The 26717-nt window shown below is 42.2% G+C and overlaps 1 protein-coding gene across 1 annotated transcript in view; it reads right to left on the minus strand.

The window, feature by feature from the left end:
• Positions 1-6149: 6149 nt before the first annotated feature.
• Positions 6150-26717, minus strand: part of LOC120988967 (ubiquitin carboxyl-terminal hydrolase CYLD-like) — a 67298-nt gene continuing 46730 nt past the window's right edge. The window contains exons 9-15 of the mRNA XM_040416786.1: positions 15704-15795; positions 12960-13023; positions 10853-10985; positions 9971-10079; positions 7044-7162; positions 6735-6942; positions 6150-6554 (exon numbers count right to left, since the gene is read on the minus strand). Of these exons, the coding sequence (XP_040272720.1) occupies positions 6370-6554; positions 6735-6942; positions 7044-7162; positions 9971-10079; positions 10853-10985; positions 12960-13023; positions 15704-15795 (910 nt within the window). The 3' untranslated portion in view covers positions 6150-6369. The remainder of the gene's footprint in view (positions 6555-6734; positions 6943-7043; positions 7163-9970; positions 10080-10852; positions 10986-12959; positions 13024-15703; positions 15796-26717) is intronic.

A 26717-nucleotide genomic window follows, 5' to 3' on the forward strand; every position in this document is an offset into this window, starting at 1 on the left:
CTCATTGTGGAGTGGGCCCATGAGTGATAATGAACAAGGGAGGGAGGGGGAAGAAGGTTAATACTTACCTATTCCCGTGTACTCACCTCATCCTGCCACCATCTTCACCCTTCCTCTTCTCCAGCAGGGTCACCCCTTCAGCTACCATCACCGTAGTGGCAGGACGCTGGAAGGGGGGGGGGGCTTGGACGGGTGACCCTTCTGCTGGCGGGATGCAGGGAAGCGAGGCTGCCCTGGTCCAACTTGTCTTATTGTGGGGGGGAGGAGGCAGCGTGGCGGTCCAACGCTGGCGTGCTCCCCCCGGGAGAACAGGGAGGCTAGGCAACCACTGTTTCCCATCTAAAAAAAGAGAAAAAAATAAACTAAAATAAAAAATCTTCAGGAGCTTCCTTACAGAACAGGAAGGTCTTGCTCCTATTGACACTAGAAAAAACTGAAGCTCTCTCTCCAAGCTGGGGAAGAGCTAACAGCTTTTACTAGTGTCAACGCCTCCTAGAGGATATAGCTATACCCACGGTTCCTGTGTCCCCCAATGAATATGGGCGAGAAAAAATGTATTCTGATTGTACCTATTTCTTGCTCTAAATGCAATATACCCAATACAGACCTATACCATCATCTATGGGGCTGCACATGTGTTCAAGATTTATGGGAGCAACTGCGATCCCACAGATTAACAACTTACAAAATAACCTTCACTGCTACTCCCCAGTGGGCTATTTTTAACATATTATCTGAGGAACAGCAATGTCTCCCTAGACAAGATAAAGCTTTATTCCACATTTGGGCGGCTGCTACTAGAAAGAGCCTTTTACATCGATGGCTAGACTCAGAAACACCTTCTATCCCTTTTATTCAGGCCAAAAGAACTTTCCTGTTTAATACGGATTGGATTTACACCTTACCAGATAAAGAAAAACTGACCAAACGTTTCTTTTTTTTAAATTGTCTTTAATTTATGAATACCCTTTCTACTTCCATTAGATCTAAACTCATTTCACATTTTTAGCAAACCACATGGTTTTTATATGAGGTCCTACATGGATGCAAACCTCTTCAAACTTCGGCTAACACTTGAGGTTTCCTAGAGGAGACATTCTCTTGGGGGTTTGCACACGGGATTGGGGGGAGGGATGGGAACGGGGCAATGTTCTTGACATTCCTTTTTACCGGTGTCTGTATCTCTCCGTGTATATCGCCTTGTTACCGGTTTTGCTGAACTATATTTGCTTATTGATGTAATGATAAAACAATAAACAGATTTGGGGGGGGGGGGGGGGGGGGGGGGGGGAAGCCATACAAGTGTACAACACAACATGTGTTTTACAATCCAGAGTGTAGCATTTTAAATCTCTGACTGGCAACACTTGAAATACTAGTCTGAAATCTGTCAGGATATTTCTAGACAGCTCAAGGGTTTTTTGGTTTAGGAAATACATGTGCAACATGTTTTTTACAATACAGAGGGTAATGTTTTAAATCTGAGTGAAAACACGTTAAATACTAGTCTGAAATCTGTGTCAAGGCATCTCCAGACAGTCTAAGTTTTTTTTTTTTTTGGCGAAAATAGCAATACAAGTGTGTAACATGTGTTTTACAATCCAGAGGGTAGCATTTTAAATGTGAAAATCCATGAAATACAAGTCCGAAATCTGTGTCAGGATATCTCCAGACAGCTCGTAGTTTTTTTTTTTGGTTTATGACATAAAGCAACACAAGTGTGCAACATGTAATATAGTAACGTGGTTTATAAAGCTGGACAAAGACATACATACATTTAGTTCAGCCTGTTAACTTGCAAGTTTATTCAGAGGAAGGGAAAAAAACTCAAATCAGGCAACCGGAATAACTGCCTGGACCAACGACCTTTCTCCAGAAATCTAGTAACTATAACCCGTTTACAATACAGAGGGTAGTGCGTTAAATCTCTGAGTGAAAACACATGAAATACTAGTCAAAAATCTATAACAGGGCATCTTCAGACAGTTCAAGGTTTAGTTTTGCAAAAATAGCAAAACAAGAGTGCAATGTGCGTTTTACAATCCAGAGAGTAGCATTTTAAAATCTGGGTGAAAACCCGTAAAATATTAGTCTGCAATCTGTGTCAGGATAAGTTTTTTTTAATTTTTTAAATAGCAATATAAGTGTGCAGTGCTTGTTTTACAATACAGAGGGTAGAGTTTTAATTATCTGAGTGAAGACATGTGAAATACTAGTTGAATGTGTCTTAGGGCTTTTCGATACAGTTCAAGGTTGTTTTTTTGTTTTGCAAAAATTAGCAATATAAGTGCATAACACGTTTTACAATTTTACTATCCAGAGGGTAGCATTTTAAATCTTTGAGTGAAAACACATAAAATACTAATCCAAAATCTCTGTCAGGGCATCTCAAGACAGTTCAAGGTTTTCCCCCCCAAAAAATAGCAACACAAGTGTGCAACATATGTTTAACAATCCAGAAGGTAGCGTTATTAAATCTCTGAATAGGTGTGAAAAACTAGTCCAAAATCTGTTTTTTTTTGTGGAAAATAGCAATTTAAGTGTAAAACAGGTGTTTTACCATACAAAGGATAGCGTTTTAGATCTCTGAGTGAAAACATGTGAAATACTAGTCCAAAATCTATCAGGGCATCTCAAGACAGTTCAAGTGTTGGTGTGGAGGGGGGGGATAATATCATAGTAGGTTGACAACTTGTGTTTTACACAAGCTTTTTTCAGAATCTACATATTTGAACGCATATAAGACTATTAGGCCAAAATCTGTTATTGGCGCCGATACTGCATTATTTCCAAAGTAAATTGTCAGTGTCAGTGTTTTCAGTCTGTTTGTGGAAAGGGAAGAACGTTTTATTATGCCTCTCTGTCTTTAAGCTCCGGAAAACTGACATGCAAACTATTCCATACTTTGTGTGACTATGTACCTTAGGCCGAAAAATATCTGGAATATGGAAAGGTTCCAAAGAAAAGACCCAGGACTTCTACTCCCAGAGCCAGAATGTGGGTAGTAGCAGCACCAGCTATCCAGCCAAAAGTAGTAGTAGGCTGCAGTTCTCCCTGGCTTCAGAAAGGCATAACATTATCATTGAGGATAAGATTGTGTATTGGAGGGCTCATTCCTCCTCTCAGTTACAGCAGGATGATTTAGAGGTGAGTTATGGGTCTGAAACCATGCCTTAGAGGCAGGGATCACAGGATTCCTCCTGGTCCTCCTCCTTGCAGCCCCAAAGAAGCCTTTCAGTGGAGTCTTCACTGCCCTTTTCTTATCTTCCTGTTGATGACTTGTGTAAGAGCAGTCAGCATTTTGAAAAGGTTCAGGAGAAGGCGGGGGACCCTGTACATAGCTGTGTTGGTGATGGCAATAGTGGCACCCCCTAGCTAGGGTATTGGCATTGGGGCAGCGACGTTGGCAGTCGGGGAAAATACAGAGCAGGGAATCGGGAAGGAGGCCAATAGCCCACCATGATATTTCACAGTCTGATAAAATTGGCAGGGAGGGCGAGGACTCAGATTGTGTGTCGGAAATGAGCCGAGAGCCAAATTGGGGTGTTGAGGAGGTAACATCAGAGAACGAGTGTGGCAGCAGTGACATCAATAAGGAGCAGAGGTAACGTAAGAACTGCCAGGGCTGTATCTGCTTTGGAAACTGGTGATGCCGCTGACACTGTTGGTGCATTAGACCCTAAATGGGCCAGTGATAAGCCAAGCTTGACTGCCTCTAGCTCTGCACCAGTATCTCCTGCCTGGCAGTTTTTCTCCACGCTGCCAGAAGACAGAAGCATTGACCTGTGCAAGCTCTGCAAGAGTAAAGTAAGCCATGGGCAGTCAAACACAAACATAGGCACCAGCTATATTTAACTACATGAAGAAGCATTACCCCATCCCGTGGTCAAACAGAGGTGGCAGCCAGCTACCACAACAAAAGTTTTGTCCTTCTCCTGGTCTCCCTTTGCGGTAGCCAGGCCGCATCCACAGGCAGTACGGTTCCCCGAGTCAGATACCAAGGTTTTTTACAGTAATAATTCATGAAGTTATTACATGCGCGACTTCACAAAGTAATAACTTTGGCTCATTGGAGCCAATACATTCTAATACTGTACGGAGCAGGAACTCTGTGCAGTATTACAACAAAGTTTTTCGCTCATCCCTAATTATCATTGAGATTATGGATTGGATGTCTCACTCTTCCTCTCAGTTACAGCAGGATGACATAGAGTCGACTTATGGGTCTGACACTGTGCCTTGGAGCCAGGGATCACAACATTTCTCCTGATCCTCCTCCTTGCAGCCACAGAGAAGCCTTTCAGTGGAGTCCTTTCTGTCTTCAGAAAAAGAAAATGGGGTAATGATTTCCTCCCTTTGAAAGGGACTTCAACACCCAGGTTCAGGCCTACCTACACTCTGGCCTGTCTCCGGCGCATACCCTATTCCCTAACCTCATGGACTTCTGGCAGGCAGACTGGAACAGTGACCTGAATTGGCACAGTTTGCCCTCAATCTTCTTTATTGCTCACCCTCCAGTGTCATCTCAGAGAGAGTTTTCAGCATTGCATGGACCCAAACTGACCTAGCTGTCCTCTGCCCATGTCCAAAACATCACTTTTGTCAAAATAAACCAAGCCTCGATTCAGGAGGATTTTCACACTCCTCCAGCTGAGGCTGATTAATAGATCTGGCCTTGCTGAGGGTGCACCATCTTGCCATTGTTGCTGTCTGCCTTTCATTGTGTTGCCTGCCTACCATCATGTTCTGTACACCTGCTGCCTGCCAAAATTTACCATATGGCTGCTGCCACCTCCACTACTCCTTTCTATTAATTCCCTACTGCCACTACTATTAATGCTATGCATCCGCCACTACCACCACCATTACTACTACTACTGAGTATGCAGCTGCTCCTGTCCTGACCTCCCAGCACTGACGGGGTCGCGTATGATTTATGATGCTATGTAACCCTTGCAGTTCTGAAATGTATAGTATAACACAGCATTATGTCAATGTTATAAAATACATTCCAGACCTCTAAGGGTTACATAGCATCATAAATCAATACAATGCTATGTGACCTCGTCAGTGCTGGCAGATCAGGAAGGGAGATGCCACATACGCACACTGCGAGTTCAATGCGTGGAACTTGCCCATCTGAAAGGGGCCAGAGGGGGAGAAAAAGCAAAAATTACTTAATTTAAAAATTACTGACAAATTCTGTGTCCAAGAGACTAGAGGGTGTTCTATACTAATTTCCTGGGCAACTGGAGCCACTTTGGTTCGTGCTTCATCGATTGGGGTCCAAACTGAACCTTTTAAAAAATGTCGCGAATTGGAACCGAATCTAATCTCTAAAGGTTTGCTTGTCTCTAGTATAAAACCTTCCTTTATATTTCCCATTCGTTTAAAATCCACCTTTGGCTTTGGCTGAGAAACTTGCAGGAAAATCTGTCTCAAACCCTCCTCCAAAAAATGAAGTCCTTAGGCTGGATTTCCAAATTCAGTTTTTTTTTTTTTTTTTTGAAGCCAAAGTCAGGATTGGATTGGATTAAAAAAAATAGAATCCCAGTTAATGTATGCTCTATTTATGATCTGTTTTTGAAACCAAAGCCAGGAACTGCATAAAAATAAGCTGAAACTGTAAACCTAGCCTTTAGCTGTCAAGAGTTTCAGAGCATTGGCCCAGATTTACTACTCCTAAAAATGGCGTAAGCTTAAACAGGCTGTCTAGACCTGCACCAGATTTATCACAGGGGCTCAGGATGGATGTTAAATCTGATGCAGAAATAGACCCTTTTTTATGACTCTATACCAATTATTGATTGGGTTTGAATTTTAGTGGGTGGGCACTTTATTTCAGCAATATACCAATAAATTCTAATGGCGATTATGATTGAAGCTAATAACTATTACATCTTCACTTTCTGTGCTAGCTTACTCTTATGTTCACAGGGTGCTCCCTTCCATAAAATTGCTGCAGCTGAAGAGCCACTAGTTTAAATGCACCATGCCTCCTCCATTAAAAAACAATGCCCTTGACTTCTGACATCCAGAACTTGTGGATACGCAGATAGCAGGTGTAATGTGTTTCAATGGAGGAGGTATAATGATGGGTTTGGTTACATGCCAAAAAAACTAAACTTGAAACAGACTCCATAAATGTAAAAAAAAATATTTTTAATCCAAGCAATAAATCTGCATCTGATAGAATGTTATTGTCACAATGAAAGTAAAAAACTGGGATCCAGCCCCAAAAGTTATTGCAGGAGTTACCTGGTGCAAAGAGAAGCTCTTTTGTATTTTTGTGGAAGTGATACATTTTCTAAGGAAATTATGTGCCATTATGAAGTCAGTGAAATAGTTCCCTGAATCAACTGCTGACTCTCATTTGTACAGGCTTAGGTCAGGGCTGTAATACAGACACATATAAGCATCACAAAGTAGACGTCGGGCATATGTTGGCATAGTCTTTGGGTCTTCTTGCTGTAGTTCTTCAGCTGTCATTTCCAAGTATTCAGTCACTTCTGGGCAAAGAGTTACGCGAGGGATGTTGAAGCCATTCTGTCCTCCTAAAATGAGAAAATACAACACCCAAGGGAATAAATGTGATAAAATGGAGTGTCAGAAATCAAGATTTACTGATGAAGGGTATAGGAATTTTATGATGGGATATGGGTAGTTTTGCAGGAAGTGTGCACAAGTATAATGAGAACTCGCAGACTGGATCATACCACAGAGCTGGAACTCACCTTCCCGATCAGCCATGCTATCGAAGAAAACCCACAGAGGACGATTGTCAGAGTTCATTTTAATGAAAGCCACGTAATGACTTGTTTCTATACATAACACAGCATAGAGCTGTAAACTCTGTCTCTGGAGCACAGCTTGGCCATTCAGATTTTCAGGGACACTGAGGTTTCTTGGTTGGTGGCCACATCTTTGCCTGTGAAGGTGAACCTATCCATAAGGAAAAGTTAATTATGACTAAAAAGATCAATGTTTTCCAGACCACTACAATCGATTATTTCGGTCTGATTAACCACACAGAAACGTAGTACCTGCTTGTTGCAGATGGCACAATACTGTTTTATTTGTCCTGGTGTTATCTCGAGATCCTCGTAGCAATCAAGGCATTCCACAACTGCTAGAGATTGACAGACTGAACACTGACGTGGGGCTGCAGGTATGAAAAAACAGAATATAGTGCAGTATCTTAGAATATGTACATATAATACATATATCTCCTTCCCTTCAGCCGTCTTTCATACACTATATTCTGACTGTAATGTTATCCAGACATAGCCGTTTACCACAACGTTCCAAGTCAATGGTACTTTTTGTTCATTGCAAACAGAATCAGTCAAGAAAGAAGAGAAATGTCTGCTTTAGGGCTCATGCACGCAAACGTTTTATTTTCCTGTGTCCGATCTGTCTTTTTTCGGCCCGTATGCGGAACCATTGACTTGAATAGGGTCGCAAAACACGGAAATGACTCCGTGCATTCCATGACCATATGTCCACATGGCTGTTTTGCCAAAAAATAGGTGAATTCTTCAACTAAGAAGTTCCCTCCTGTTGTGTTTCCTAGTGTTTCAGCTCCCCTCAGTCTCTGCCTGTTTCCTGTAGCATTTTACACTTTCGTTTCCCTCTAACAATGTGAGAGATATAATATATATTATATCTCTTATATTATATATTAACATTGTGCATGATTGTGCTATAAGGATGATTTTTCACGATGACCTAAAATAAAAATTGTAGCAGAAAAGCTGGATGGAAAATGATCTAAAAGGCATCTAGAATATTAAAAACAATCATAACTGTGTGTATATCAAATAATTATTATAACAAACCAGTAAATGCTGTGTAAGTGATCTTGTATGTTCTTTAGATTAGATTCCAATCACCTATAGCTTTCTTATAAAAACTGAATGCCAATAAACGTAAAAAAAAATAAAAAAAATTATAATAATAGTAATATTATAAATACTCATACATAACAAATGTGACTATAGTAATTCCCAAAGGAAATCATTCTCCCTTGGTAAGTGTCAGCATGTAGTATAGTAATGCAGTCTAACCAGCAGAGGGAGATATTTCCAAAGCAGTATCTGGGCTAGATCATTACAACGCTGCTCTGTAGTCATGTCTTTTGCAGGTTTCACCTTTAAAGGAGGAGTATTCCCACCTCGGTCGTACATTCAATTGAGCTAGTCCTAAAAGGCATTGTGGCTGGTTTAACAGTTCAAACCACCTTTAAAAGGGCTATACCCATCTCTTCTTTCATGGCTGCTATGCTAATAACTAGAGTAGGCACCGGCCGGAGTTACGGAAATATTCGCTGTTGTCATAACTGCCATAGTAGCAGTAAACACAAGCAATGTAGCATAATAAGCGATGCAGTTTCTTGTAATTTGGGAGTCCACTGCTATGGGAGTTACAGAAATAGCAGAGTGCAGCCTGCTTGGAGGTTTTCATAACTCTCCCTATATCCAACCAGCATTTACTCTGGTTATTCCCATCACAGCCACTAAAGGCTGACATAGGAATAAAACTTTAAAGGGAATCTGTTACCAGGAAAGTCAGTTAGACCAGGGACTATGCCTTGTAGAGTTACCTCAGCTGGAGGTAAAGATACCTTTCACTTAGCGATCCAGTGCTTCAATCTGGAGAAAAAGTACTTTTAACATATATGCAAATCAGCAGTTAAGTGCACTGAGGGCGGTCTAAGCCACTCTATGAACCCTTACTCCTCCTGCTTCCTCCACCAGCCCTTGCCTCTTTTTGACTGTCAGGGCCAGGCAAGATGATAATACAGGAAACTGACCCTGTCAATCAAGAAAAAGAATGAGGGGCTGGCAGAGGGCAAGGGTGCACACAGTGGCTTGGGTCCACCAAACCGGTTCTCTGCATATGGATCAGTACTTTTTTTCTACAATGAAGTAACAGATCACTAAGTGAACGGTATCATTATATTTAACTGAGTAAGCCCTACAAGGCACTGTGTCTGGTTAAACCCCTTAAGGACAAAAGGAACAGCTTCATTTTTCTAATCTGACAGGTGTTAATTTATGTGGTAATAACTTGATATGAACACTTCTACATCAAGTTATTCTGGCCATGTGACTGATGAAGGTGACGTCATATTGCCAAGGCCAAGCTGGAAGAAGGCCATGGCACTACTGTGAGCAACGGTGCCTTCACAAACAGCTGATTGGCGCGGGTCCCTGGTATCGGACCCCCATCGATCAAATACTGATGGCCCTTCCAGAGGATAGGTCCATCAGTATAAAAGTCTTGGAAACCCCCTTTAAGGTTGTCATGTATCTTAAAAACACTATAGACGCAATAAACTTAAAGTAGCACTCCCACAAAAAAATGTATTCTCTGACCTGCTAGAAAAGTGCATGATGTAATTCTGTAGGGAAGGTAATCTTCCTACCAGTGGCTGTAGTTGTGTTATCCCCTCCCTTCTGATCCTCTGCTGTGTCATGTGACCATCAATCAGACTTTCCAAATAACACAGCATCTTATGTGTGGACAGGAAGTCAGTTTCTCCGTGTATTCCTACGGGAGCCTCAATGTCGGTCTCATAGGAATGAATAAAGAAGTAACTGACGTCCTGTCCTGTGTCAGTTGGTGATCAGAATTGTTTACATGACACAACTAAAAATTAAAAGGGAGCGGATAACTCACAAATACAGTCACTGATAAGAAGGTTACATTCACTACAGATTACTTCTTGTACTATTCTAACAGGTCAGAGAATAAAAGGTTTTTGTGGGAGTGCTACTTTAACAAATGAATACAGATTTAGGGAGTAAATTCCTGTATACTGCCTAAAAACACACCTCTAAAAATAAGAGGTTATGCATGTATTGTGTACCATCCTGGATGTCATCACAGTCATATGATAATGATAATGTCTCAGTTCTGGATCGTTGACTCGCATCTTATTTTATTCTTTTTTTCCATTAGCACTTACTGTCTTCTAGAAGATCAGTTATATCCAGCTGTTGGGTTGGAATAATGGTATTAAACATCTTGAAGTTTTTTCCATTCCTGGGCATTTGAATGATAAGGCAAGAGGGAACCTGTCAGAACATGGGGTAATTATTTGCTAAGACTCTAGGACATGACAAATTGTATATAATAAAGACATTAATAAGGTTGTTTGAGAGTTTTACAAATAAAGCTAAGACCAGGTGTTCCCCACCGATCTTTATTTTCCTGCAGTGGTGACATACAATACTGCCACATGACCATACATGATGGTGCGAAAATGCTGAGGCCAGTGACTGGCTGCAGTAGTCATTTGTATGTACAGGATGTCACCTCATCTTTATGGGGATAAACGATTGCTGTGGTGATCAGTCATTCCCATAGAGTAGAGATGATTGCTGCAATATGAATGTAGATCTCTCCTCTGCTCATGACCAGGCAATAATTGCCTGGTCAGTTGGCCCATAGAGGGACCTAACTGTATCAGCCGATAGAGTTGGAGGGTCTTGTGGTTTACCATTTCAATGCCAGGAATTAGGGTGGTATACTGGGTTATCGGGTTCAGGGATAATTTCTGCAAAAAGCTTGAACGTAGTGGAAAGAAGCAAAAACCAGAGCAGTGTCAGAACGGCTGTGGTTGGGGAATCCTGAGGTTGTGTAATGCTTCTGTAATGGCCCCCCCCCCCCCCCCCCTTCCCGTGTCTTACATCCTTCAAAATATTGAGGTATATAATCCTAAAAAATGACTTGTTGTCTATATTGATATGTCACTGCATTCCACAAAATAAGATACCATACCCATGTTTGTTGAATCAGAGGCTCTAGCACCATAAGCAGACTTTGGAAAAGCAGGATGATATCTTACCTCCGTAAACTTGAGATCACAAGTAACCATGGACCATTCGAGCAATTGCTGCACTGAGGGTACATCCACTGACTGCTTCTTCTCCATGAAAATTTGATAGAATATACAACCTTGGGGCTTTTTCTTTGCTGTTCTATTGAATCAGAAGACAAATTATAAAAAGGACTCTGTCCACCAAAGGCTGTTTTCACTCAAATACTTTCAGAATGATCTAAGAAACTCATTCTGGTCTGGTGGTTCTTCACATTATTTACACTCATTGAGACCATAATTAATAAAAATGCTTATAAATATTAATTTTTTTCAGTTTCCATTTCATCTATAGGTCTCTGAATAAGTCAACAACTTCCACCATGTAGAATGTTTATGAAGAAAAAGGGAGACTCCGAACTTCAACTGCCTTCCGACAGCAGATGTCAGGATTTAAACAACTGATTTGTTTTCAAGGTAGATAAGCTGCCACTAACAGGTGTCTGGCAGTATCTCATTCCCCCTCTGCTGAAAATACATACACAGAGGAAGAGGTTTCCATGAGGAATAGCTGTCGGCTGTGCCCAGCTTTAGACATATTCAGATCTAACTAAATCATTTTTAAAAGGACATCTGTCCGCAGATTTGTACCTATGACACTGGCTGACCTGTTACATGTGAACTTGGCAGCTGAAGGCATCTGTGTTGGTCCCATGTTCATGTGTGTCTGAATTGCTAAGAAACATGACATTTTAAGCTATGCAAATAAACATCTAGGAGCAATGGGGGTGTTGCCAGTACACCTAGAGGCTCAGCTCTCGCTTTGCAAATGCTATGCCCTCTGCAATTTGACTGACAGGGCCAGGCAGGCCTGATCAAGTTTTCACTGCCCTACCGAATCAATGAAAGTGCAGAGGGCATGACAGCAGTAGAGAGAGCAGAGTTTCTAGGTGCAATGGCAACACCTCCGTTGCTCCTAGAGGCTCATTTGCATATAGCAAAACTGAATTTTTCTCTGAAATAAAAGCAGATATGAACATGGTACCAACACAGATGCCTTCAGCTGCCAAGCTCACATGTAACAAGTCATTTTCAAAGGTACAAAACTGCTGACAGATGCCTTTTAAGACATTTAAAAATGAAGACCGAATTCCCAAGAGAATACAATAGAACATTGATTCTTACTCATAAAACAGTAAACATAAAACATCCTTAAAGGGGTTGTCCGAGTTATTTTTTTGTTCTTTGTATGTTTAATTAAATTTAACAGCTTTACCATGCACTTACTGCATCTTTAGTTGTTCCTTTCTTAGATTTCACTGAGGGTCACATGACCTGTGATGTCAGCCTCTCTCCCTGCTCTGATAATGTTTGGTGCACAAGCCTGAGAGAGCAGAAGTCACTGTGCTGGTCACGCTCCCCTGCACTGGCTGAGCTGCTGCTGTCTGCCCTGTGTCTCCCTCCCACTGGATACTTCAGGAAAGAGTAACCCCTTCAGGAGCACAGACTCCGGGCTGAAGGCTTTACTGAGCAGCTGTAGGCAGTGAGGAGACAATTGCTGGGCACAGAAGCTGACAGACTAGAGGGGTTCTGCACAAGAACAGGTAGGGAGAAGATCCTGTGTGTATCAGCAGTGTCATTGTACAGCTGGGACTTGTAGTCCTACACATACAACATGCTGCTGAGTATCCCGGCAGGCAGACATGTCACTCAGGGCAGCACTTGTATTCACTCCCTTTGCAGAGCAGGGGAAGGGGCAGAGATTGTTGTTATTGCAGGTAAACAAAGGGCCAGAAGACAACAAGGGAAATGAGGAAATATTTTTTTTGCTGTCCCTCAGATTTACAGTGCTATATATAATTTTTTTTCCATAACTTGGACAACCCCTTTAATAATGATCTGTTATGCTGATTGTACTGATTGTATTGTACTGTAGCACCATACTTGACCATATTTTTGGAGGGGCAGGCAAGAACAGTGAGTGAAAAGCATAGGAGTAGAAAGGTAGTCATCAAGAGGAAAATAAAGGATCAGAATCAAAACTATTAAATGAGGAACCACAAGTAAGATAAAGATAAAAGCAGGAATATTCAAGAGTTACAATGTGGTATTGACCCTAAAATGATTACTTAAATACCTAATATAAAAGAGGGGCTCCACCCTAAGGACTTGGAACAAGTGATTTAGAAATTCCTCAGGATCTAAAAAGCAAGAGCAGAGGTTAGATCATTGACATATTTTACAATTTAGCAAAACGTATTATAACTACAGTAATCTCCTATGGACTAAACAGTAGTGCCAATCTAACAGGAATAATCTCCACCTGTATGCTTAGTGCCCTTTATCTTTGTATTAGCTGTCCCTACAGGAACCATATAATCTCCAATGATGTGTAAACTCTAGACCAGGGGCCAGTAACCTACAGCACTCCAGGTGTTTTCAAACTATGGGCATTTCGATAACAGCTGACCAAGTGTGCAGGCAGGAAGATGTAGTTCACAACAGCTAGTGTGGGATGACTAATACACCTCCATTCTAGGAGTTTTCCGGGAGTTCCTTTTTTCTAAAACACACAAATCTATATTGGCCCACCGGGTAGGGCAAAGAGCAGAATACACTTTCCTCCACAAGGTAAAAGAATAAAGCTACCTTGTGCTCTACCAGTGATTAGACACTTGCAAACTAGAATAGAATCCGAAGTCAGGTGTGTGGCCCAGAGGCAGAATTCCCTCCAGGCTGTTAACCACCGCTACATCTAATCTTCCATTTTATCTCGCTCTTTCAGTCATAGTGCTGAGCAGCTTATTATACTCACAAACGAGCATATATCATAGGCATATCAAATGCTATTTGGTACTGCTCAACTCACATCTTCTGCTGTGCATGTGTTCCATGTATAACATTCCATTCAATGATTTTGCATAAAATTATTATTCATAATACTCAATATTTAACAGCAACAAAACATCATAAATTACAAATAATTGTTTTTATTTGTAATCTATGCCGTTCATGTCCCAAATAAAGTCGGCCCAGGAAAACTTGAAATGGTTGGTAACCAAACAGCAGTATTCATCACATGGACTTGGATTTTAAAGGGGAATAGCTATCTAATCGGGGGGTACCCCCACCAATCATGAGAACAGGGAACCCATATTTCCATCCTGATAGAGCAGCAGGCCGATCATGCACCCTGCCAATGCATTCATCTTCTACAGGACTGCTGCAGAGAGCAGAGTACAGTGCTTTGATATCTCTGGCAATCTCATAGAGAATAAATGGAGCAGCAGGGCGCAGGGTTGTATCACATTTATTAAAGAGGACCTTTCATCAGTCAAAACATTGTGAACTAAGTGTCATGATCTGTACAGCGGCGCCCAGGGATCTCACTGCACTTACTATTATCCCTGGACGCCGCTCCGTTCTCCTGCTATGTCCTCCGGTATGTTCGGTCACTTGGTTATAGTAGGAGGAGACTGCCCTTGTTCTCCTGGGCGTCTCCTTCTCCCAGGCTGTAGCGCTGGCCAATCGCAGCACAGAGCTCACAGCCTGGGAGAAAAAAAAACCTCCGATGCTGTGAGCTTTGCGCTGCGATTGGCCAGTGCTACAGCCTGGGAGAAGGAGACGCCCAGGAGAACAAGGGCAGTCTCCTCCTACTATAACCAAGTCCCCTAAGTCTCCGCCTACTATAACCAAGTGACGGAACATACCGGAGGGCATAGCGGCAGAACAGAGCGGCGCCCAGGGATAATAGTAAGTGCAGTGAGATCCCTGGGCGCCGCTGTACAGATCATGACCAGAGATGAGCGAACTTCTGTTTTAAGTTCAGCGTCTAAAGTTCGGCTTCCGGTTAGCGGAGGATCCCGATATGGATTCCGAATTCCGTTGTGGTCCGTGGTAGCGGAATCAATAATGGCCATTATTGATTCCGCTACCACGGACCACAACGGAATTCGGAATCCATATTGGGATCCTCCGCTAACCGGAAGCCGAACTTTAGACGCCGAACTTAAAACAGAAGTTCGCTCATCTCTAATCATGACACTTAGTTCACAATGTTTGGACCGATGAAAGGTCCTCTTTAAGCTGTTTTAGACGCTTTTTTAACCATTATATGACAATGGAGCACAGCTTCACATGAAAAAACAGTGTGCTCCAAAAAAAAGTGCCAACATTTAGGTGCATTTTTGAAGTAAACTAAGCCAAAAATAACAAGTGGTGTAAAGTTAGACTACACAGTATATAGGTGTGCCAAATTTATCATCCAGCATCAGCCACTGTGATAAATTTGGTGCAGTTTAAGTCTTACTTTTAGACAGTATTAGTAAATGTGCATATATATCTTTATTTCCTTGAATTAAAACAGGGAGTTGAAATGGAAGATGTAAATGTAGCAGTGGATAACAGCCATTTGATTTGAGACACTGCCCTTTATACCTCTGGAGCCACACACCTGAACTTGGATTTTTTCCAGTCTGCAAGTGCCCAATCACTGGTAGAGCACAAGGTAGCTTTATTCTTTTATTCCATAAGATATAGACTGTTGACCCATCCTTAGGATAGGTCATCAATATCTGATTGGTGTGGGTCCAACTCCCTGCACCCCGCAGAGTGAGCTGCAGAAAGGCCAGGTGACCAATGGACATGACAAGCCTAGGAAGAGGGTGCAGCATCACTGACCAGATATTAATGACCTATTCTGAGAATAGGTCTTCAGTATTTTGTTTATTCCCGGACAACTTCTTTAAGATCATCTGATCATCTTTTTACCCACAATCATAATGAACCCCGTAAAAGCATGTCACATGAATTGTGGAGACCTTCCAACACAGTTATGGACAGCAAGTATAGATGTGTACTGAACAGGTGGTATCTAGTTACCTTTTTCCTCATTGGTGAAGCCAGTGTTCTTTCCTGCAGCTTCCAAAATCTTCCTCAAGGCCATTATTTTGGTGGCACAGACATAGCCATTTCTAAAATGATATTAGCAGACAAAATATGGGAAATAAGAGCAGTGATGGTAATAAGTGATGTTTTTATACAGTAAATAATTAATACAGGTTAAACTCTAGACAATACAACTCAACCCACACACAGTTTTCTTCTTTTATTATTTTTCTTCAGCTAATATAGAAACATAGAAACATAGAATGTGTTAGCAGATAAGAACCATTTGGCCCATCTAGTCTGCCCAATATACTGAATACTATGGATAGCCCCTGGCCCTATCTTATATGAAGGATGGCCTTATGCCTATCCCATGCATGCTTAAACTCCTTCACTGTATTTGCAGCTACCACTTCTGCAGGAAGGCTATTCCATGCATCCACTACTCTCTCAGTAAAGTAATACTTCCTTATATAACTTTTAAACCTTTGCCCCTCTAATTTAAAACTGTGTCCTCTTGTGGTAGTTTTTCTTCTTTTAACCACCTCCGGACCGCCTAACGCAGGATCGCGTTCCGGAGGTGGCAGCCCTGCGCAGAGTCACGCATATATGCGTCATCTCGCGGTGGCCGAGATTTCCTGTGAACGCGCGCACACAGGCGCGCGCGCTCACAGGAACGGAAGGTAAGAGAGTTGATCTCCAGCCTGCCAGCGGCGATCGTTCGCTGGCAGGCTGGAGATGTGTTTTTTTTAACCCCTAACAGGTATATTAGACGCTGTTTTGATAACAGCGTCTAATATACCTGCTACCTGGTCCTCCGGTGGTCCCATTTGTTTGGATCGACCACCAGAGGACACAGGCAGCTCAGTAAAGTCCCACCAAGCACCACTACACTACACTACACCCCCCCCCCCCCCGTCACTTATTAACCCCTTATTAGCCCCTGATCACCCCATATAGACTCCCTGATCACCCCCCTGTCATTGATTACCCCCCTGTCATTGATCACCCCCCTGTAAAGCTCCATTCAGATGTCCGCATGATTTTTACGGATCCACTGATAGATGGATCGGATCCGCAAAACGCATCCGGACGTCTGAATGAAGCCTTACAGGGGCGTGATCAATGACTGTGGTTATCACCCCATATAGACTCCCTGATCACCCCCCCTGTCATTGATTACACCCCTGTCATTGATCAACCCCCTGTAAAGCTCCATTCAGACGTCCGCATGATTTTTACGGATCCACTGATAGATGGATCGGATCCGCAAAACGCATCCGGACGTCTGAATGTAGCCTTACAGGGGCGTGATCAATGACTGTGGTGATCACCCCATATAGACTCCCTGATCACCCCCCTGTAAAGCTCCATTCAGATGTCCGCATGATTTTTACGGATGCACTGATAGATGGATCCGATCCGCAAAACGCATCCGGACGTCTGAATGAAGCCTTACAGGGGCATGATCAATGACTGTGGTGATCACCCCATATAGACTCCCTGATCACCCCCCTGTAAAGCTCCATTCAGATGTCCGCATGATTTTTACGGATGCACTGATAGATGGATCCGATCCGCAAAACGCATCCGGACGTCTGAATGAAGCCTTACAGGGGCATGATCAATGACTGTGGTGATCACCCCATATAGACTCCCTGATCACCCCCCTGTAAAGCTCCATTCAGATGTCCGCATGATTTTTACGGATGCACTGATAGATGGATCCGATCCGCAAAACGCATCCGGACGTCTGAATGAAGCCTTACAGGGGCATGATCAATGACTGTGGTGATCACCCCATATAGACTCCCTGATCACCCCTCTGTAAAGCTCCATTCAGACGTCCGCATGATTTTTACGGATGCACTGATAGATGGATCCGATCCGCAAAACGCATCCGGACGTCTGAATGAAGCCTTACAGGGGCATGATCAATGACTGTGGTGATCACCCCATATAGACTCCCTGATCACCCCCCTGTAAAGCTCCATTCAGATGTCCGCATGATTTTTACGGATGCACTGATAGATGGATCCGATCCGCAAAACGCATCCGGACGTCTGAATGAAGCCTTACAGGGGCATGATCAATGACTGTGGTGATCACCCCCCCTGTCATTGATCACCCCCCTGTAAAGCTCCATTCAGATGTCCGCATGATTTTTACGGATGCACTGATAGATGGATCCGATCCGCAAAACGCATCCGGACGTCTGAATGAAGCCTTACAGGGGCGTGATCAATGACTGTGGTGATCACCCCATATAGACTCCCTGATCACCCCCCTGTCATTGATTACCCCCCTGTCATTGATTACCCCCCTGTAAAGCTCCATTCAGACGTCCGCATGATTTTTACGGATCCACTGATAGATGGATCGGATCCGCAAAACGCATCCGGACGTCTGAATGAAGCCTTACAGGGGCGTGATCAATGACTGTGGTGATCACCCCATATAGACTCCCTGATCACCCCCCTGTCATTGATCAACCCCCTGTCATTGATCACCCCCCTGTCATTGATCACCCCCCCTGTCATTGATCATCCCCCCTGTCATTGATCACCCCCCTGTAAGGCTCCATTCAGACATTTTTTTGGCCCAAGTTAGCGGAATTATTATTTTTTTTTCTTACAAAGTCTCATATTCCACTAACTTGTGTCAAAAAATAAAATCTCACATGAACTCGCCATACCCCTCACGGAAACCAAATGCGTAAAATTTTTTAGACATTTATATTCCAGACTTCTTCTCACGCTTTAGGGCCCCTAGAATGCCAGGGCAGTATAAATACCCCACATGTGACCCCATTTCGGAAAGAAGACACCCCCAGGTATTCCGTGAGGGGCATATTGAGTCCATGAAAGATTGAAATTTTTGTCCCAAGTTAGCGGAACGGGAGACTTTGTGAGAAAAAAATTAAAAATATCAATTTCCGCTAACTTGTGCCAAAAAAAAAAAATTTCTATGAACTCGCCATGCCCCTCATTGAATACCTTGGGGTGTCTTCTTTCCAAAATGGGGTCACATGTGGGGTATTTATACTGCCCTGGCATTCTAGGGGCCCCAAAGCGTGAGAAGAAGTCTGGTATCCAAATATCTAAAAATGCCCTCCTAAAAGGAATTTGGGCACCTTTGCGCATCTAGGCTGCAAAAAAGTGTCACACATCTGGTATCGCCGTACTCAGGAGAAGTTGGGGAATGTGTTTTGGGGTGTCATTTTACATATACCCATGCTGGGTGAGATAAATATCTTGGTCAAATGCCAACTTTGTATAAAAAAAATGGGAAAAGTTGTCTTTTGCCAAGATATTTCTCTCACCCAGCAAGGGTATATGTAAAATGACACCCCAAAACACATTCCCCAACTTCTCCTGAATACGGCGATACCACATGTGTGACACTTTTTTGCAGCCTAGGTGGGCAAAGGGGCCCATATTCCAAAGAGCACCTTTAGGATTTCACAGGTCATTTACCTACTTACCACACATTAGGGCCCCTGGAAAATGCCAGGGCAGTATAACTACCCCACAAGTGACCCCATTTTGGAAAGAAGACACCCCAAGGTATTCCGTGAGGGGCATGGCGAGTTCCTAGAATTTTTTATTTTTTGTCACAAGTTAGTGGAAAATGCTGATTATTTATTTATTTATTTTTTTTTTCATACAAAGTCTCATATTCCACTAACTTGTGACAAAAAATAAAAACTTCCATGAACTCACTATGCCCATCAGCGAATACCTTGGGGTCTCTTCTTTCCAAAATGGGGTCACTTGTGGGGTAGTTATACTGCCCTGGCATTCTAGGGGCCCAAATGTGTGGTAAGGAGTTTGAAATCAAATTCTGTAAAAAATGACCTGTGAAATCCGAAAGGTGCTCTTTGGAATATGGGCCCCTTTGCCCACCTAGGCTGCAAAAAAGTGTCACACATCTGGTATTGCCGTACTCAGGAGAAGGTGGGGAATGTGTTTTGGGGTGTCATTTTACATATACCCATGCTGGGTGAGAGAAATATCTTGGCAAAAGACAACTTTTCCCATTTTTTTTATACAAAGTTGGCATTTGACCAAGATAATTATCTCACCCAGCATGGGTATATGTAAAAAGACACCCCAAAACACATTCCCCACCTTCTCCTGAGTACGGAGATACCAGATGTGTGACACTTTTTTGCAGCCTAGGTGGGCAAAGGGGCCCATATTCCAAAGAGCACCTTTCGGATTTCACAGGTCATTTTTTACAGAATTTGATTTCAAACTCCTTACCACACATTTGGGCCCCTAGAATGCCAGGGCAGTATAACTACCCCACAAGTGACCCCATTTTGGAAAGAAGAGACCCCAAAGTATTCGCTGATGGGCATAGTGAGTTCATAGAACTTTTTATTTTTTGTCACAAGTTAGTGGAATATGAGACTTTGTAAGAAAAAAAAAATCAAAAAAAAAATCATCATTTTCCGCTAACTTGTGACAAAAAATAAAAAGTTCTATGAACTCACTATGCCCATCAGCGAATACCTTAGGGTGTGTACTTTCCGAAATGGGGTCATTTGTGGGGTGTTTGTACTGTCTGGGCATTGTAGAACCTCAGGAAACATGACAGGTGCTCAGAAAGTCAGAGCTGCTTCAAAAAGCGGAAATTCACATTTTTGTACCATAGTTTGTAAACGCTATAACTTTTACCCAAACCATTTTTTTTTTACCCAAACATTTTTTTTTTATCAAAGACATGTAGAAAAATAAATTTAGAGCAAAATTTATATATGGATGTAGTTTTTTTTGCAAAATTTGACAACTGAAAGTGAAAAATGTCATTTTTTTGCAAAGAAATCGTTAAATTTCGATTAATAACAAAAAAAAGTAAAAATGTCAGCAGCAAAGAAATACCACCAAATGAAAGCTCTATTAGTGAGAAGAAAAGGAGGTAAAATTCATTTGGGTGGTAAGTTGCATGACCGAGCAATAAATGGTGAAAGTAGTGTAGGTCAGAAGTGTAAAAAGTGGCCTGGTCTTTCAGGGTGTTTAAGCACTGGGGGCTGAAGTGGTTAAATATGCTCTCTTCCTTTACCGAGTTGATTCCCTTTATGTAATATGCCAATATTAAGACCAAAATGTTTGTTACATTCTTTTCTACATATTTCCAATACATCTGGCAAAACTCAGGCATTAAAAGGCAACAGAAACAAGTCAGAATATGAATTGGGAGGAAAAAGAAGGCATAGTAGGACCCCATGTGCCCCCTATTATGGCTCTGTACAACACAGATCCTTAATACAACCATGTGAAATAAGCCTAAACTCTACTTTGCACATTGCTGTACATATTCCATAATTAATGAGTACAGATTTCTTAAAAGGGGTTTTCTGAGACTTTAGAACACATGAACTATCATCTGGATAGGTCATCGGTTTCTGATTGGTGGGGGTCCGACACCCGGGACCATCGTCAATCAGCTGTTTGAGAAGGCAGTGGCACTGAATGAATGGTGCTGAGCGCGATTCCAAGCACAGCCACTATACAATGTACGGCGCTGTGCTTAGTAAAAGCAAAGAGAAGGCTACGGCGCTCAAAAGGAGCACTGGTGCCTTCTCAATTAGAGGATTGGCGGGAGCCCTAGGTGTCGGACACCCACTGATCAGATACTGAAGATCTATCTAGAGAATACTGTATGTCATCAGTTCCAAAGTCTTGGAAAATCCTTTTAAAGTCTCCTTGCTTAAATAAAATGGGTAATTTGGCAGGGAGCCACCCTACAATTGGGTTAGTGCCATCTTTTTTTCTGGCTAGTCTACAGGCTTACTCTTGGTGCCAGCACACTAACCTATTTACTTCTATTCAACCATGCACACATCTGGATTTTTTGCGGATCCGTGTGGCTGTTCTGCAAGTTATAGAACACATCCAATTATTGTCCGTATTGTGAATGAGAGTAGTCCTTTCTGTTGATGGGAGTGAGACAGAACATATCTGTATCTGTTTTGCAGAGCCGTTGTTTGAGGACTAGAATACAGACATGGCCGTGTGCATTAAATCTTAGCTTTACTCAGTAGCCTAGTCTCCAAGGAACATCAGGGTTCTCTGTCACGCGACAAAATATTTCAAAAGAAATATTAAAGTTCCTTTAATACGGGAAGATCTGCCGACTGAGCGTTGAAAAGATCGCTGGTTGGCTGCACATATTCCTGTGTATAAAGAGGGGATGTGCTGCCGCCAATATGTTAACTGTATGGGGATTACCTATTGTACTAATGACAGTCTGTCCCCCTTTTAGTTTGCATCAGCCAGTGTGAAAGGCCCTTTAAACAAGCACTGACGGACTAGTTATATCATTGATCAGCGCTCATTTCAGACTGAACCTGGCCCATGTAAAAGTATCCTTAGCATGCCTCAACTGTAGAACACAAATCTGTTTAGGAGTGCAAGATATTCTGGATACAATTGGGTAGAAATGCTAGAAAGGTCTCTTGTTTCTGCTTATCTGGGTGGTATTTTTTACTACAGTTCAAGAAAGGTATATTTAGCTTTCTTTTTTCCAGTGTACAGTTTTGGATGTCTGGCCTATAACAAACAACTATAGGTATTTTTTTTTCAAGTAGATGTTCCTTTAAGAGGGCGTTTAGGGTGCATGTACTGTAGCTGTGAATACATGAATGCCGCCTTTATAAAAACAAGGCTGAATCTGTTTCAACACACACAAACTGCCACTCTCTGTAGTCTGCTCTTGCCAAAAGTGACTCACTCAACAGAGCACATTGGCAGTAATCTCCAATTATTTATGCGTACGAGGCACAATTAAAAGTCTTTTCCCTTTTGCGAATAAGCTTCTTATGATCCACCATCACGTTAATTCCAGGTTTACATGGAACTTGGACTTTGCAATTTTAGGCCTCTTTCCATTACATTTCCTTCTCTGTTATAAGGGAATTTAAGGAAAGCAGCTATAATATAAGCCATTTCCGCCAGCGTCTCCTGAGCATTGGAATTAAGTTTAACAGAGCACCAACTTTAGCTGCCTCCATTTCCAGCCATATTAGGCCCCTTTCACACGGGTGAGAATTCCGTGCGGGTGCAATGCATGAGGTGAACGCATTGCACCCGCACTGAATCCGGACCTATTCACTTCAATAGGGCTGTTCAGATGTGCGGTGATTTTCAGACATCACTTGTGGTTGAGTAAAAAATCGCAGCAGGTTCAATATTTTTCACGCAACGCAGGCCCCATAGAAATGAATGGGGATGCGTGAAATATCGCATATCATCCGCAAGCAATTGCGGATGCAATGTGATTTTCACGCATGGTTGCTAGGAGATGATGTTAGTAAATTGATTAAAGTCAGTTTACTGTATTTTTCCTTATAACATGGTTATAAAGGAAAATAATAGCATTCTTAATACAGAATGCTTTCACACGACAGAATGCTTTCACACAAGCGTCCTGGATTTGCTTATAGAAGTACCTTTTCACCAAAGGAAGACCCCGAAGGAGAATTTAAGTCCAAACGGTAGTGCCTATAAAAGGTTGAAGGAGAAGACCAGGTGGCAGCTTTGCAAATATCCTCGATGGGAACCAAGGATCTTTCTGCCCAAGAGGTAGCCACCGCCCTGGTAGAATGTGCTCTGAGACCCATTGGTGGAGATAAACCTGAAGACAGGTAAGATAAAGAGATAGCCGAAACAATCCACCTGGCAATAGAGCTTCTTGAAGCTGCGCCTCCCTTATTCACTCCTTGGAATAGAATAAAGGGTGATTTGCGCCATTCTTTTGTATTGGAAATATAGTTAATTAAAGCCCTTCTGAGATCCAAGCAGTGAAGGGACTTTTTTTCCTCAGAACCAGGGTTTTTAAAAAGGGTAGGAAGAGTAATCTCTTGTGATCTGTGAAATTTGAAAGCGACTTTTGCTAGAAAAGCCGGGTCAGGACGAATCACAACCTTGTCCTCAAGAATAGTTAATGGAAATGGCCTGGATTTCATTTATTCTGCGGGCAGATGTCAATGCAACCAGGATACATAGTTTCAGGGTGAGACATTTTATGGAAAGGAAATCTATAGGTTCAAATGGGGGAAAAGTTAAGGCTTTTAAGACTATGTCCAAATTCCAAGGAGGAGGCCTGACTGATGACACCAAGGAAGACCTGTTAACTGCTTTAAAAAACCTAGATACCCATGGACATGCTGCAATCTTCTGATTGAACAGTGCTGACAAGGCAGAGACATGTATTTTTAAAAAGGTACTACCTGCTAGACCCAGGTCTAACCCTTTTTGGAGGAATTCTAACACCAAGTTTATGGGAGCAGAGGGTGGAATATCATTAATCTGGATTTGTGCAAAGGCTAAAAATTTTTGCCATACCCTAGTATAAATGGCAAAGTAACCTTCTTCCTAATCTTAATAAGGGTCGAAATTAGGGCCTCAGAAAAAAACCTTTTCCTTAGCATGTACCTCTCAAGTTCCAAGCAGTTAAGTGGAGGTTCTTTATATGAGGATGCAATACTGGTCCCTGGCTCAACAGGCCCCGGATCTCCGGAAGCACCCATGGGTCAGAGACCGACAGGATCTGGAGCCACGTGAACCAAGACCTTCTCGGCCAAAAGGGTGCAATGAGGATCACTCTTGCCATCTCTTCCTGGATTTTTTGCAACACACGGGGAATTAAAGGAAAGGGAGGGAAGGCGTAGGCCAGGTGAAAATCCCATTTCTGAATCAAGGCATCTATCCCATAAGGGGATCCGGTCTTATCTAGGGAAAACATTTTTTTTTACTTTCTTGTTCTGTTGAGTCGCGAATAAATCTAGGTCTGGTTTCCCCAGAGGTCCGTTATCTTTTTGAAAATGGATTGGTCGAGAGACCACTCGGTTTGAGAGAGGATCTCACAACTTAGAAAGTCCGCCTGTTTGTTTTCGATGCCCTTGCTATGGACTGCCGAGATTGAAGTACATACTCTTTCTGCTAGATTTAGGATTCTGTAGGCTTCTTGCATTAGAGTGCTGCACTTTGTGCCTCCCTGTTTGCTCCAGTAAGAAACTACCGTCTTGTTGTCCGTTACAATTCTTAAATCTCTTCCCCTTATCCTGGGAAGGACAGAGTTCATTGCTAGACGTATGGCCATCAGCTCTTTCAGGTTGGAGGACCCTTTTTCTTAGACACTTCCCCACAGGCCCTGAAGGGAGACCTCCTGAATATGAGCTCCCCATCCCCATGGGCTTGCGTCCGTGGTCAGACAAATTAGTTCTTCCATTTTCCATGGAACGCCCTGGATAAGATTTTCTCTTTCCAGCCACCATGTTAAGTTCTGGAGGGTCTGGTTTGATATTTTTATCTTTAACTCTAGAGAGTTGCTTTCTATCCATTCGGACAAGATCTCCCATTGTATTGTAGTCCCCTTGAATGGAGCTGTGACCATCGTACTGCTGGAATACAAGATGTGAGAGACCCCAGAATAGACATCCCCTTCCTTATTGAAATACAGGGTTTCTGATCAGGCCCCTGATTCTTGGATGAGACTCACTTTTTCCTCTGGCAAAAAACATCTCTGGAGGGACGAATCCAGAATTAATCCCAGAAAGGACTGCCACTTTGTGGGACGTGGTCTTGATTTTTCCCAAATTACTATCCACCCTAAACTGTTTAGGATATTCACTACCTCTGCTACCGCTGTTCTGCAAGCATTTTCTGCATTTCCAACAATTAAAAAATCATCTAGGTAGGGAATAAAAAGAATATCCCTCTCCCTTATATGGGCTGCCATTTCTGCGATTATTTTATTTTCATGAATACTCTTGGAGCCACAGATAGGCTGAAAGGGTACGCATCCTTGAGGTCAAGTACTGCCATGAAGCAATGAGGCGAAAGAAGGTTTATGGCTGAACTGATCGTTTCCATTTTGAATTTTTTGAACTGCAGGAACGGATTTAACTTTAGGTTTATAATTGTTCTTAAAAACCCATCTGGTTTTTCTACCAGAAATAGGGGGGAATAAAACCCTTTGCCTTTCTCTTGCTCCATTACCGGGATTAAAACTGCTTTTTCTATAATTTTACCTCTTTTTCCATGGCAAATTTTCCTAGACTTGAAGTTAGAATTTTTGTAATAAAGAATCTTGCTGGAGGGACCAGACTGAATTCTAATTTTAAACCGCTGCGGATTAAGTCTAGAATCCAAGAACTTGATGAAATTTGGGTCCATTCTATGAAGACATTTTTTAGTCTGCCCCCCACTGGATATTTGGCGTCATTGTTGGTTTTGTTTATTTTTTACCCCCATAGGACTTGTTGAAGAAGTAGTTTCTACCCTTCCTCTGGTTCCTAAATTTGTTATCTCTGGATTTTTTGTCTGATTCTCGATTCCCTCTGAAAGTACGAAAGGACCGGTTAAACCTATTTCCAGAAAAAGAAAAATCCTGGAACCCCGGAAACTTCCTCTTTTTATCAGCCTCCTTATCTAATAGATCGTCCAAAGTGGGACTGAAGAGGTGTTCTCCTTCGCATGGGACACCACAAAGTTTGTTTTTAGAAGGGAGATCGCCACCCCAATTTTTTAACCATAGCGCTCTTTGTGCAGAGTTTGATAATGCTGCATATTTGTCCGCCAATCTGACTGAATCAGCGGAAGAATCAGCTAGGAAGTCCACTGCTTTCTTAATTGTTGGAAGGGAAGCTATAATTTCTTCCCTGGGACATCTATTTTTAAGTTGGTTTTCTAACTCTGAAAGCCAGACTATAAGGGACCTGGCTGTACAGGTAGAGGCTATACTTGGCCTAAAAGGAGAAAGTTGATGCCTCCCATGCTTCTTTTAAAAAGGTATCAGCCTTTTTATCTAGAGGATCTTTTAATATTCCCATATTGTCGAATGGAAAGGCTGTTTTCCTAGAGACTTTAGAGATCTATTTTTGGGGCTTTATCCCATGTAGCAGTCTTCCTCTTTGAATGGATATTTACGCTTTAAATTTTGTTTATATAAACACTCTCCTATTAGGCTTTTTCCCTTCCCCCTTGATTAAAGGCTGAAA

This window comes from Bufo bufo, chromosome 2 (assembly GCF_905171765.1).
Source record: "Bufo bufo chromosome 2, aBufBuf1.1, whole genome shotgun sequence".
NCBI classification, from domain to species: domain Eukaryota; kingdom Metazoa; phylum Chordata; class Amphibia; order Anura; family Bufonidae; genus Bufo; species Bufo bufo.